A 15,360-nucleotide genomic window follows, 5' to 3' on the forward strand; every position below is an offset into this window, starting at 1 on the left:
TTTTTGTTATATTGTTTTCATTTGGCGTAATAACGCACTCTCAAAATATACAAACAGTTATATTAATATTGATCTAAATTAATTTACATACATGATTCCTACATTATAATTTTATAGAATTGATTGATTGTATTCGATATATTCAATACAATGAAATTTTTTTTCTCTTAATTTAATATTATATATGAAATTGATATGCAATTTTTCATGCATTTTTAATTTTTTTTATATTTTCTTCGTTGCAAAAGAAATTGATGTCAATACATATTTTAAAATAAATTTCTCACGTACAGAAAAATTAGGTTTCAATCAATAATGCACAAATTTTGAGCATTTTATAGAAGAAGCATTTTCGAAAATAAAATTTAATATGAAATACAAATTCTATGTAATGATGAACAACAACAATGATAATAATACATCTCCTTATATTAATAGAAATAAACATAACAATCGTCCACCTTCATCATCTTGTATTTATATAGATTGTAATTATAATGATTATTTTCTATTCTTCTTTTTGTTAAAAGAAATTGAAAAAACAATGATCGCATTTTTTTAATAACCATTAAATTCAGAAATGTATTTGCTATTAATGATATAGAAATGAATATAATGAATCAAGAGCAATATATCTCTTACACTATATTTAACAATAATTTTTAGTTATAGTTATAAGTGTATATTGCTCTAAAGAAATCACAATACTGCATAAAAATGAATAATGAAAAATGATTTCTATCATATCAAAACAAGGGAAGTATGAATTTTCAATATTTAAATTCAAATAAAAATATTAATATTATTATATAAAATAACTAATTAGTGAAAAATTAAATCTATTATAAATTTTTAAGAATTAAAATCCATTTTTCCCTGTTTCGAAGATCTTTAGAAACAATTAAGATGCCTAAAATGAATCTCCCATGATACCTGTTATTACCAATGATAATGTCAATGATTCCATTAACCTGTTAACTAGAAAAAACAATATTATCAATATTTTTGATTTAAATTTAATTAGTTTAATCATAAAAAATACGTTATCAAATTTTAATTTTTAAGAGATTAAATCAAATCAAATTAATTTGCTTTGAATCAGATTTACTAAAAATAACATAAACATATTTGTGCAAATTTTTCATTAACAAAGCAGTTAACAGATTAATAGTAACGAGAAGCTGACATAATCTTACTTTTGGAGCATTCTGAGTCTATGTAATTGACTCATTTAATCCAGCTTCACGATCCTCGCCTCCGTGTATGTGTGTGTGAATGTGTCGACGAAGGTACAGACAGACAGTTTAGGCTGTTCCTCGCGTACGTAGGTACGCTACCTGAAAGGAGGAAGGACTACTTTTTGCTACACTTATAGAGCACACAGCAGCGTACAACGCGCTGTGATACCTATTTTGCTACCTTCGACATGTTCGATTGGACCTGGCCGGCCGGCATGGCCCCAAACTCGGAAATGCGTTCTCTCCCGGCGTATGGACTCTCTCTTGGACGGCGTTGTTGTTCTTATGGTTCATTTTCTTTTTTTCAAAACAGATGCAATTTCAAGACTCGCCGCAGCATGCGAATTATTGGCCCTTTACTCAGGGGCCGTGAGTAAGTCCTAGGCCAATTCTCGTTTACCCTTTGGATCTGTATAGAACTTGGACTCGCTTTCATTGTTTATGCTTAAAGATCGTTCGTGAAAGTGCTTGCTTAGCAAATATACCACCGCTTCATACGTAGCCATAATAATTGCTGTATTTGGAATTTGTCTAATTAGATGAGTACCAAGACCACGATATAGACCATGAAATCCTTCTTCAGCGTAGACTGTGCTCAATGTTTGCCAGAAAGTCTGGTATTTCGTACCTTCCTCTCTAAGTCTCGTCCTTGCTACTTCTGAAACAATAAAAATAATTTTAATTAATATAATTTAATTTAATTATGTCAAAATTATTATGACAAGTGAAATTATTGATTTTTGATTAGAATTATTTTAAAAGAAATTAAAAATTTGAAAGTATGAAGAACATAGTGTCGCTAAATAATAAAATTCTTCTTTTAAAAAGAAGTTATTTTTTTCTCCAATCAATTCTTTTCTTTTTTTGATATTCTGATACATTAGTCATTCATATGCGTAATGAAGATGAGTCGTACTAGTGTGCAGGATGTTTGCAAGAATTATAAAGATTTTTGCAAGTAAAGAAGTTTGTGCAAACTGATGCTTTACTCTTGAACCACAGCCAACTCGCTGAGCAATGCCTTAAAAATAGAGCTTAATTGAAGTAGGAAGCAGAAGCCTTGCATTTTATGATGGCAAAATTGCACAATACAGCCAACCTTACCATGGGGGTAAGCGATGGTGGAGGCAATCGTTTTTGAGAACGAGCCAGCCGCCATGAACTCTAAGAAATCGCGCAATGTTTTTCGATCTGCATTGGGAGCCTTGTATGTTGCTAAAGAGGCCTTCACAGCCTCGTAGATCACAAAATGTATCACAGTCTCGCTTATTCCTATGTAGGAGGCCATAATGCCTTTGTAGAATCCCAGGATACCCTGAAAAAATAACATATAATTTTAATTTGAATTCTATCAATCATTCAAATTGTAACCCTAGATTCCTATGAAAGGATTGTTACAATATTGTTTAATGCTACTAATTGTTAGTTTTGAATAATTCAAAACACCCAACCTGCTAACAAGTTATAATTGAATGATCAAATAATAATTATTTAAATAATGATCTAAAATATGAATTATATGAATAATGAATTTGAATAAAAACATGAATTAAAGAATATTCTTAATATATATATATATATATAGACATATATATATAATCATATTTTATGATAAATTTGATAAAATAAAAGTTTTGTTTTATTATATACGCAAGAAATTAAAAAAAAATTCAGAATATCACAAATTTAAAAGAAGATATCGATCAAAAGATGTATCCGTAATACATATTTTGTTGACAAAAGATTAAGATATGCGCTTGCCTCCAACAAAGAAATTATCTGAAAAATATATATGGGATATATTTTCAGAGATAAAACATTAAATTTCAAGAATATGCGATATACTGATACAATTTATGATTAAATTATCACATTGACTTCTCTTAGTAAATACTCATTTATTTTACTTTTGGATTCGCAAATATGCGATAATGGAAGTTTCCGTGATTTAAAACTTATCACTGAATTTATAATAAAAAAAAATTACGATATTGTAATAATTAACTTCTATACGATAAATATCTTTCAAATTGATTTTCTTATTTGAATAAACAATCCTTTGATTTTCATAAACAATACAAGTGAAAATAAGAGTCACAAATAGATGTGATTAAACAATATAAGTGAAAATGAGTATAAACATTGGAATGAAAAAAAAATTATAATGAATGAAAGGTTTTTCTGCAAAAAATTTAATACCTAATAAATCTTATCGCCGTATACATATGCATGTTATGTAATCATATTAATATAATTATTTAAAAATTAATTATAAATTTTGCTATATAATTCTCTTTTTTCCTTTTTAACTGTTATATTTAATTTTGCAACTATTATTTACAAAAATTATTTTCTTATTTATTTAAATGAAAAATTGGAAAAATTTGAATTTTATTAAAAATTATAGAACAATTTAAATTCATAAATGATTAATAAATATTTCAATTATTTGTTAAAATATATCTCTTATATTTTATTATTTTATCTTATTTATTTTATTTTTATATAATATCCTCAATTTCATTTTATTATTTTATCCTATCTATTTTTATATAATAAAGGAAAACAAAATTAATGTAACCGAGACAGTTACAAATGTGACAAAATGACATACAATAATTCAACAAATCAACCATGAAGAACGATGTTGTTTTCTCATCCACGAGATATTTTCGGCACATTTTGACTATTTGTAGATTGCAGAGACAATTTTAAATCTGGCTCTGCTGCAATTGCGATGCAAATGTCTGAAGAACGCAATCGAATAATAATAAAGAAAAATCTCAATTCGATAACTTAAATAAATTTTGTCTATTTTAGTAGTTATCCAAAGAATCATTATCTAAATTGTTCAAAGATTATAAGAATTATATAATAATTGTAATTTTATTATTTTGTATGAAATTATATAAAAATTGTAGATGTGAATATTTTAAAGCAGTTTCTATGCATGTACGATTGTAAAAATATCCTTGGCTGCCGGATTGGCTTGTTCATTGTACATCACAACAATTACAACATTGAATGTTGATTTTTGATTAACAAAAGTTCGAGACTTTAATCTTTTTCAAACTATAAACAGTCAGATTTATCAATATACTAAAAAAGTTTTTAAATTAATAATTGAATTATAAAAAAAAAAAAAAAAAAAAAAAAAAAAAAAAAAAAAAAAAAAAAAAAAAAAAAAAAAATGTTTCGATATTCACTTCGTTCTATCTACATTTGTCATTAAGCTTTTTCATCCTTATTCTCTCTCTCCCAAAAAGGATCTATATCCTTAAACATACAACATTTTGTTTCCTAAAATCAAAATATGAATATTTTACTATCTAGGATTACAGTTTAAATCTCATTATCCCCAGAATATTACAGAAACTATCTAATTAGTGAATTGATGATTACAAATTCAAAATGATAAAATTCAAAATACAAGAAAATCTATTATAAGCTCTATACCAGCATGTTTAACTTTAAGGGTAGAAAAACTCTCCAATGATATGCTACTGATTATATGCAATGATATAATGGATTAAAAAAAATCTTCCAAGATGTTCCAATATGGCATGTCTCATGGAACGAAGAGTTTCTTTCCTCAAAACAGGATTTTCGTACCGATTGTTGATATATCCTTTGCATACATTCCATCGCAGTGATTTTGTTGGTTCGATGGTCCAGTTGCAGCCTGGTCTTCACGAACCAAATAGGATTTGTCAATGTGCATGCGACGAAACCTGAAAAATGAATCTATGTGTTTTTAATCCGAGCGGTATGTGGAGAAAAGGGGGAGGGATTGTGTGTAGCGTACTGCGACTGTCTGAGCTCTCTCGTCAATTTACTGGTTTTCTAAAGTTGTTTCCGAAAGATGATTTTTGAAGAATCAGATTGACGACTTATCTACCTAAGAAAAATTAATAAAGCTAAGTTAAAAAAATTAAAAATATTTTATATATAATATTCCTACTATTAAAAATAATGAAATTTAAAATTGCAATAATTTACACGTTTATAGTATTCTATAAAAAATGATGATAGTTGGTTTGAATATTGTGTTTACATTGAAATCTCGAATACTATAAAAACTCTATTAATTAATAAAAAATTCTTGTTTACAAAAAATAAAGCTGTTATAACCACGGATGATTTAACCTTGTACCAACAAATTGTAATTCAATAAGAGTTGCGCCATCAATCTAACAAACAACAAACACATTCGAGCCAAGAAACCGACTGGTCGAATTCTTTTTCGCGATTCCAAATCTAGTTAAGCGTTGGCAGAAATTCTCTGATTGATCCTCCGATTCCTGTAAACATGCCAACTTCTAAATTTATCGTAGTTACAACAGACAATTTTGTTGTCAACTAAAATCAACAACAAAACTGGATGAAGTCAGAAACAAATGTATATATTCGATATTCACAATTCTTCTTGATCAATAAATGAAGTTATATTTAATTCATGTATTCCTAATCTATCTGAAATTAGAAGCACGATATAGAAAACTATATTGATTACAGAGATGCCACAAATTAGAAAAGGCGATAAATTGCCTAATATAATTTTGTACGAAGCTGTACCAGAAAATGAAATCAATATTTTAGATCTAGTGTCTAATAAGAAAGCTATTATTTTTGGAATTCCTGGAGCATATGTTCCCGGATGTTCTAGAGTCCATTTGAAAGGATTTATTGAAAAGTAAAAATCATTAATTATTTTTTTAAACTTTGTGAAGATTTTTAGAAGAATACAGAAAAAATATTTAAAAATTTTAAATTGAATATATAATATCAATGATATAATTTAATTTTGGAATGTATAAAAATTGTTTGCATAGCCTATTTTTGAATTGGATGATTTAGATCAACAGACCTGAAATGCATGGGCTTTCAAGAGATAATCTGCGTGTCCGTGAATGATCCGTTTGTGATGACTGCTTGGGGAGATGCCAAAGGAGCAACTGATAAAGTAATAGCATCAATTATAGAAATTTTTTAAAAATTTTTAGAATTATCTTCAAAACAAAAAAAAATCGATTGTTTTTGTTTAATAAACTATTAACAAATATGATACAAATATAATACAAAATTAATTTAGGTGAGAATGTTAGCAGATCCTATGGGATCCTACACCACAGCTATTGGAATGGATGTAGATATTCCAGAATTGGGAGGAAGAAGAAGTAGAAGATACTCAATGGCTACCGTAAATGGTATTGTAAAGGAATTATTTATAGATGCACCTAACGTAAAATTTATATGTTTACAGACAGAAGGTTTACCTACATATTGTACTTGATTATTTTATTAAAATAAATATGTTTAATCTTTAGATTTGAAAAATTTTAAATGATCCATTTAAGTATAAGATTCATAAGTACATCACCATAATGAAATTGCACATGCATTCAAGGTTAATATAAATGAACAAATGGCAATTATAAGAATTGTCATTGGTTACTAAAATAGACTTTGAACGAGTGTAGCGCATATTGTGTGGGCGGTATGCGTGTACTTCAATGAAGACACGCAAATGGTTTCCCACGTGGGGTACTCGTACACGTCGTTGTAAATGCAACGTGATTCTATCGTAAACATGTCTCATTTATTTTTATCTTACAACATTACAAATCAATAAGATTACGAGCGACGAGTTACTTCCGTAAATTATTATGGATAATTTATCTTATCGTAGTAGTATACATATCATGTTGATTTGTAAAAAAATAAAATTCTTGCTACGCAATAATTCATTCTCACCTTTATTTCAATTATGTATTTAACGTAGATATAAAAATAAAATGTATATTTGCAGTGAAATTTATTTTTATTTATTGAATATTTTCTATTAATTAATATTTATGTATTTCAAACAATTAATTGTTTCAGAAAATATTAAATTTTAAACAATTTTAAATTGATGACCTGATTTATGAATTCCTGTGTTTATCATTCTTTCGAGCGGATTTAATAAACGAATTCTTGAGTTCAACAGGAACCTGGTGGAGGTATTGACTGTTTCTGTTTGACCTACCTCACTGTGGAAACACTAGAACCGCAGTATATCGATTCCAAGCAAAGGATTCCACGATGACACACTTTGAATCTGCCTCTTAGATTTAAAGATGAAAATACTAATATTAATTTTTCAGAATATCATTACATAATAGAAATAGAAATAATAGATGTATTAATTTTGTAATATTTTTAAATTCAAAATTCCAGTATTCAATATATATTTCAAATATAATCTCAAATATAATTGAGATACCACATTGTCTGTTTCAAATATTTTTTTAATCTCAATGTTATATGATTATATATTTTTATATATTTCAAATATCCAAATCTTTGATATTTTTGATTTAAATGTTTAAATAATAAATAATAGATAGATTAATATTAGTATTTTTAAATTTAGAAAATGCGTATGAAATACTTGCGTAATTTTATAAATGTTCACAAGCAATGCACTGGTGATAAACATTGTCTATGAATTAAATTAATATGATGAAATAATTGTGAATAAACAATCATATTTTTAATAGTTAATTTACAAATCATTTTTGCTTTTCATTTTAAAATAAATATTGTAAAAAGTCCCTATAAAATAATTTAACTATAATTCAAAATTTCTCGCAATCATTTTTGCTGAAAAATTTGCATAATATGAAAAATATCAAGAGGAACTTATTTCAAAAAATAACAGAGAGTAAATTGAAAATGAAAAAGACTGAAGATTAAAGTGAGAAAACAATGCTTTCGCTAGTCAAGTAGAAGTGATTTTTCATTGAACTCCGAGAAGATCCGAGAGTCTTCTATTTTTAGCCAAACATAATTTCAATGATAATTCTTGTTGATTATTTATAAGCGATGAAATACGTAAACAACTTATAAACTTGGTTTTCCTCAATGATAATTTATTGTAAAATAGTTGATCTTTGTTATTAGATTTGATGTAATTAAATTTTGGCTGCAATTATTGAAATAATAAACATAATTTATTTTATGAAAAAAAAAGTATAAAATGAGAAAAAATATAATTTAATTGTATATAAAATATAAATTAAAATAATATAAAATATTAAATATAAAAAAGTTGCAAATAAAAAATATTTAATTCAATATTTAATAATAATAATTATTATAGTCTAATAAGGCAATGATTAAAAACATTCCTTGTTTTTTTTATCTTTCATTCATAAAATCGTATAATACTCATGAACTTAAGACATATTGTTTTCAAAAGATTCAGATGAAAATAATACGCAGCTTTAAGAAGATATTAATCTCTTATATGTTTCTTGCTGCATACAACGTTGATGTAGCATAAATAAGCCATAATTGTCCTAATAGCGAGTGTCTCAAGGTTAGTCGTACTTGAATATAATTCTACGTATAAAATAGATCTTCAAGAATTGAGAATAATAGATCTTTTGCATAGCTGAAAGCAAAATTACAATGAGAATGATTTAAAATTTTGAAGAAATATAAAATATTTATTTTTTGAAGAACAATATACAATGAGAAAATAAGTTCCATAATTTTAAAGATTATTTAAAATATATTGTTAAATCTTTCATTTAACAAAATCCTATTTAAAAATAATTTAAAAAAATAGACAATAGACAAAAAATAGATTTTTTTAATCTAAATAAAATAATATTATAAAGAAATATTATATCATGTCATATATAATATTAATATTTCTTAAGAGATGAAATTAAAATTAAGATAATAGAGAGTTTAAAGAATAAAATACCGCTTTCAAATTGTGAGAAAAAGTGGGTCACTAGCCAAGATAACCAAAAAGCCGTTGAGCAACTATACGATCGAATATGTTTAATCTGATAGAAAAGAAGAAAGAAGAAAGAAGAAATGTGGACCATTTGATGTAAATCAACAATATCAATCGAAATATATGTGTATTTTATTTTTTTTCTGATTCATTTGAATTATTTTTCTTTAGAATTAGTTTCTGGATCATTTCTTCACATATTACTGACCTCATACAATGCGTTTATTGAATACTTCGAATGTTTAAGAGCACCCCTGCAGAGAAATCAGTATCTACAACAATGTGCAATATATGTATATATAATCCAGAGGTTGAAGTTCAGCCCTCTTCTGATAAGCTATCCATTTAACAGACTATGTAAACACTTCAATTAATTTGAATTACATATCATAATCTCTGAGAACTAAAAAAAAAAAACACTGCTCGATACATTCATAATATCAAACAAGCAATTTTCATTAAGACAGTTAATTTTTCATTATATAAAAATTTATAAAATAAATTAACGATAAAAACACCAGTGTTACAAGGAATTTTAAATACAAATTAATATAAGTATTTTTAATCATATGATATTTAAATATATGCAAATTATTAAAAGTACAGAAATCAAATTAAATCAAGTTAATCAAATTAAATTAGGTTATCATATTATAAAAGATTAGAAATATGAAATAAAGATTAAAAATCAGTTATTTGTGGCAATCCATTCAACCAGATAACAGCAAATGACACGAGATGTGACCTCACTAAGTTCCTTATCAATGGTCAATTTGATTGTTCCGGGAGAAAAGAAACGAACAACGCTATCCAGCGCTTTGATTAAAAAATGCTTTGCTTAGATCTTTATATATTTATATCTTGTCTTTTCTTAGTCCGTATTCAATAATGTTATGTTCAACAATTTTATATTGTATTTATTTTTTTAATTTTTGTTAATCATCAGAAAGTTTTTTAATTCATAGTAAATCAATTGTTAATTTAAATAATACTAGATATTTGAAAAATATAATATAATTGAAAAAATATATTGTAATTTTATTTGCTTTGATATAATAATATTTTTATACTTTATATATCAAATTAACATTTATATAATTACTTTTAATAAACATTAGTATTTTTCTATTATTTCTCTTGCTCCTTTACTTTAAGAGACACACGTCACACCACAGCAGTGGCTAAAATTATTCACATTCAAATACGGCATAAGAGTCGATGAAAATACGAGTTTAATCGATAAAAGCGGAAGTAAAATGTTCGACTTACCGGCGCAGAATGCGGAGAATACGTGTACAAGAGCGGTATCCGGGGCAAAGATCGCGTTAAATGCGACTTTGCTTTTTGAGTAGGCGCAGAAATAGATTGCTCTGGATGGTGCAACACCTACAAGGTTAGGACCCAATCCTTTGAACAGGGCACGAATACCCTCATTTTGAACGATATATCTGATACATTGATATACACCTGGCGCAGAATGACTGTGAGGAGAAGAACCTCCTGAAGAAGCAAACGCGCCAAAATGAGAGAGAGCAATCAAAGCATGCCTGAAACACAAACAAATTATTGTAGAAATGAAATTTCAATTAATTAATTTTATTCCATTAATTATATGTAATTATCATTTTTTTATTTTATAATTATTAAAAATTATAAAAAATTAATATAACAAATTTATAGTAATTAAAATATAGCATACTTTAAAGTATACATTGATTGTATATGAGATGTATGAATATAAGATTACTTGAACTAAGTAAAAGCTGTAAAGTAATCATTTAAAATTCTGTACTGTAATGAACATTATAATTAATAACTAAAGCAAAAGACAAAGTTGATATAAAAATAGATTTTATAATTTTTTAATCGAAAAAAATAGGTAAAATTTCTAGAATCGACAATGGGAAATAAGCGCTTCGTTAAAGCTTTATTTTTAACCAGCTATGTCACGAATGCGGGAATTACTTGAGAGTTAACGTTGAATTCTGAGATTTCAGAAATATATTTGAATATTATATATATATATTATAATATTTTGATATTATCATCATATACTATATATCAAATAAGTAAAAAATTACCTTGTATAGCCACCAGTGCAAAGCCTTCTCCTCTGTTCTGGTTTCGGAAAACTTTTACATGTGACATGACCGGAAGTAAGTTCCTTGTTCACCGGAGGTGGATAAAATCCAGAAGAAGAAGATTGTAAACGTGTTTTAACCACTTCTAAGGGACAAGTAACTATAGCACCAGTAGTTCCAGCCACTCTATATAAAACACAAAATGCATCCAATGTGAGGATTTTTCTCGAAAAATTAATATTTAATCGATTAATAAATAGTAATAAAAAATTACTATTTTATATTTAAGATTAATTTCATCAAAAATCGATAAAAGATTCCGATAATAGATATTTTAAATGTTAAGATTTAAAATAAAACGTAACAAAATAAATTGAACAAATTACGTAAAACTTACATTATTTGATATGCTATTCAATATGATTAATAATTAAGCAATCTAAAGTTTGGTTAGAGATAAAAAAAAAATTTTTTTAAATTTTAAATGGTATAAAATATTTTAATTCAATATATTTTTTTTAAAATCAAAAATACCGCTTATTTTTATAAATTATGTTCAAATTTTTAAAAACGTATTTACATTGTTCATATATCAGGATAAATTTTATTCTTAGAATAAAAAATATAAATAAACATATTATGTTTTTCATTATAAATGAATAACAATATTTTTTTCAATAGTCTTCATAATAAAGTAAATGAATTTTGTTAATCATTAAAGTTTTGAAACATTAATTAAAAATTTGAAATATTTTAAAAAATATTAATTCTTTAGCATTATATTGTAACAATTTTTTATGTTTAATGTTTCAAAAAATAAATATATATAAAAAATGCAAAAATGCAATTTAAAAAGAAATATATTTGCATTATTTATGCATATCATTGCATTTATGAAAAAAATGTAGTGACGTAGTAAAAAAATAGACATTTTTATACTAATCTATTTTTCTCCTGTATACATACCTATATGACACTAGAATGTTATTAATTTATCAAATTAAAAATTTGAATATTATACACTAAATAAAAAATAATATATCTTTTTACGATATAAAAATTCTTTCAATAGATAATCGAACTTGGTTACGATAAAATCTAATCGATTTATGTACGCTTCAGAAACGACGAAGAAACTCGTATATTATACATTCGTTATGAAAACATATATCTTCCTGTTGGAAAGCCGGTTATGGCGCGTATTATACAATATATGATATTATTTCGATTTATATAAAGTTATCGATCATCGAAGATTGAATAATCGATGTAGTAATGAAAAATTATCACTGACATAAGTTGAAAATACATCGCAGTTTCTAAATTGGGACGATAAGTTATATACATGTAACATACGCACGAAAGCTGTAAGAATGATGTAACACATGAACCGGTAACTATGTCGCAGCATTAAACACTAAAATTCACCTATGTTATGATACTATAAAATTTTTTTAGAAAATAATATTTTTATAAATTAGAAACATTATGCAAAATGCACATTTATTAATGAATCATTTTGGTATTTTGATCAAAATCACCGGCACGAATTTATGACGCACATTTTTTAATCCGATTATTTTAATAAATATAAATTGCAATTAATCGAAAATTTAATAAAAAGAAAAAAAAAAATAAGAAACCCACCCTCCAGCAATGAGATGTATCGCGGTATCGCGATCCAACATTCTTCCACTCGACCCTGTTACCCTGGGAGCATGAACTTTAAGAAGAAACAAAACTAAAAATCACAGATTCACACGCGTGAAATACACAAAACCTACATTCAACCGCAATGCTTTACTTTTCCGACAGTATAACTCGATTCTTCTTTTGAAAATCGAATTGTATGAGAAAACACAAACAACGAATATCACCTTCACCTTCAACAACTCGACAACAACTGGTCGCATTGATCGTAACAAGTAACAAACGTACGGCGCACCGCACGCCATAGACTAATTCAAGACTAGAGAAGTCGCAGCATTTCGACAATTGGTACAAGAGCGGGAAATCGATTATAATTTTAAATATTTTTAAACAAAATATTTGCAAGGAATTTAAATAGAAGGAAAAATAGAATATTAGGGAAATTTAAACAAAACATACACGTATTTTAGAAAAAGATTAAATAAATATAATACTGAATCTTACATTGAAATAAATTCAATTACAATAAAAAATGAATTTAAAAATTTTAGAGCAAATACCTCAGAATTCCAAATGTTGTAATACTTGAGATACATCTTCAGTGTTATCTTCTTTTTCTCTTTTAAGAGCCAAATGCATAGCTCTTAAAAATCGTGTTAAAGTACACTTTTTTGTTCTTAAATAAAAAGCATGAGCTAAAAACGGTATTTTTCTTAAAATACGTCCGCTAAAACCCAAACTTTCCTGACTTAATTCCATTAATTTAAGACTATTTTTTGTTTGAGATGTTTCTTCATAGCCCATTCTTTTTAAATATGATAAATCATATATTTCTTCTGATTCCATTAGTTTTGTCTGAAATAAACAAATATAAATATATTTTATAAAATACAAAAAGAATATTTTTTTTACCCTCATTAGTTCTTTCAAACATGAAGTATATATTTTATATATAGCTTGATGCGTAGGATGTCCAATATATTGTTTTATATCTGCTCTATCAATAAATGCTAAATCAATAGCTTCTGATAAATTACTAGTCGTTAAAATCAAAACATTGGGATATTGTTTTATTTGATCCAATTGCGTTAGTAAAGCATTTACTACTCTTATAGAATCAGTAGGTTCCATTCCATTACTACAAGACTTCCGAGCATGTGCTAGAGATTCCACTTCGTCAATTAAAATACAAACTAATGCGTGCGAATTTTCTAGAAGATTTTTTACTTCATTGAATAGTTTCATAACTAATTTACCACTCTGTAAATAATATTAATTTTTTTAATTTTATTATTACTTAATTCAATATTTTTTCTAATATTACCTCTGAAAACCATTTTGAAAATAAACTATGACTATTTATTTCAATGAATTCTGCATGAGTAAATCTTTTGCCTAAACGAATAATAATTTTTTGAGCAAGAGCTTTGCATAAACTAGTTTTTCCTGTGCCTGGTGGTCCATGTAATAATACCACTTTATTCCAACTTATAATGTTTGTATCAACATTATGATCTGCAAATATCATTGCTGTTTCTACAAAATGAAGCAGCTAAAAAATTATATAGATTCTTAAATTTCTAACTGATAATTATAATTATTATATTATATATAATTATTAAATTATATAATTATTATATATAATTATTATATTAATTATTAATATTAATTAATAAAAAATAAATTAATTAAAATAATGTTATAAAACATTAATATTTTATAATCATAATTATAATTTAAAAGATTTAATATCTTCAACTAACATAATCTTTTATGCTAGAATCAAAATAAAGACTCTCCCATAGATAATGAAATTCTTTTGTTGGTAATATCCAATGAGAAGAAACTGCAAGATCTTCTCCATCATTTTCCATTGTTTCTGTAGCTGCAGATTCTGTAGTTAACCTATATACATGAAACTTTAGAGTAGCATTTTGTATTTTCATATGACTTCTCTGTAACAACAAATTTTATATTGCTAATATATTTTGTACAATTAAGTTTACTTTTGAATTATTACCTCTCCATGACTAGATGTGCATATTATGGAATCAATATGAGTCTGTAAAATGCAATTTTTTAAATCCTTTCCATAAATAATAGTGTTTAATATAATATCCTCTAATGTATTTATTTCAGCATATATTAAATTTTCTATTTTTTCAATAGAAAGTGTGCTGAAAATTAAATATTTTAAATCATAAAAAATATTAAAAATTTGTTATAAAATATTAAATTATAACTTATTAAATAATAGAAGAATTAGATTTCAATTAAAAAGAGATTGAGACATAAATTATTAATTTAAAAAAATATATATAATTTGTAATTAAAAAATGTAATACCTATCAATATTTTGACAGATTTCCACGTGCAAAACTTCGGATCCTTCCATTTTAATTCAATTTTCTGAACTTTAATATCTTTTTAAAATTGAAAACTGATTTAAAACTTTTCTTTTATCGATATATAACAATTTTAAAAAGAATATGAAATTGTGTATTTTAGAACATTCAAGAATTTAAAACTTCAATAATTTCAATTTGAAATTAATTGCGCAAGTGTTTTTAATAAGTTTTGTAATATACATACATAGATA

The 15,360-nt window shown here is 25.7% G+C and overlaps 2 protein-coding genes across 2 annotated transcripts; both read right to left on the minus strand.

Moving 5' to 3' along the window:
- Positions 1–219: 219 nt before the first annotated feature.
- Positions 220–13,035, minus strand: LOC409122 (mitochondrial carrier protein Rim2). The gene is made up of 7 exons (XM_006564524.3): positions 12,896–13,035; positions 12,759–12,821; positions 11,112–11,297; positions 10,300–10,577; positions 4,851–4,969; positions 2,343–2,553; positions 220–1,896 (listed from the first exon to the last, which is right to left on the minus strand). Coding segments are annotated over exons 1-7 (1,137 nt in total). The 5' UTR covers positions 12,898–13,035; the 3' UTR covers positions 220–1,618.
- LOC411596 (pachytene checkpoint protein 2 homolog) lies at positions 11,130–15,358 on the minus strand. Its single transcript, XM_026442046.1, has 7 exons — positions 15,107–15,358; positions 14,782–14,938; positions 14,525–14,716; positions 14,086–14,313; positions 13,674–14,021; positions 13,322–13,616; positions 11,130–11,297 (listed from the first exon to the last, which is right to left on the minus strand). Exons 1-6 carry the CDS (start codon positions 15,154–15,156, stop codon positions 13,323–13,325), a joined length of 1,269 nt encoding a protein of 422 aa, XP_026297831.1. The 5' UTR covers positions 15,157–15,358; the 3' UTR covers positions 11,130–11,297; position 13,322.
- Between the last annotated feature and the right edge of the window lie 2 nt (positions 15,359–15,360).

The sequence above is a fragment of the Apis mellifera genome, linkage group LG8, assembly GCF_003254395.2.
Source record: "Apis mellifera strain DH4 linkage group LG8, Amel_HAv3.1, whole genome shotgun sequence".
Lineage (NCBI taxonomy): Eukaryota > Metazoa > Arthropoda > Insecta > Hymenoptera > Apidae > Apis > Apis mellifera.

What these genes read in the sequence shown, in the direction of transcription:
- LOC409122 (XM_006564524.3), bottom strand. An exon ending in ATACATCTCATTGCTGGAGG is followed by an intron (nt 11,298 to 12,758) that starts GTGGGTTTCTTA and finishes TGTTTTATATAG; the next exon opens with AGTGGCTGGAACTACTGGTG. An exon ending in ATTCTCCGCATTCTGCGCCG is followed by an intron (nt 4,970 to 10,299) that starts GTAAGTCGAACA and finishes TTCATTTTTCAG; the next exon opens with GTTTCGTCGCATGCACATTG.
- LOC411596 (XM_026442046.1), bottom strand. Translation starts at nt 15,156, where the DNA reads ATGGAAGGATCCGAAGTTTTGCACGTGGAAATCTGTCAAAATATTGAT. An exon ending in ATTCTAGCATAAAAGATTAT is followed by an intron (nt 14,314 to 14,524) that starts GTTAGTTGAAGA and finishes ATAATTTTTTAG; the next exon opens with CTGCTTCATTTTGTAGAAAC. An exon ending in GTTTGAAAGAACTAATGAGG is followed by an intron (nt 13,617 to 13,673) that starts GTAAAAAAAATA and finishes TGTTTATTTCAG; the next exon opens with ACAAAACTAATGGAATCAGA.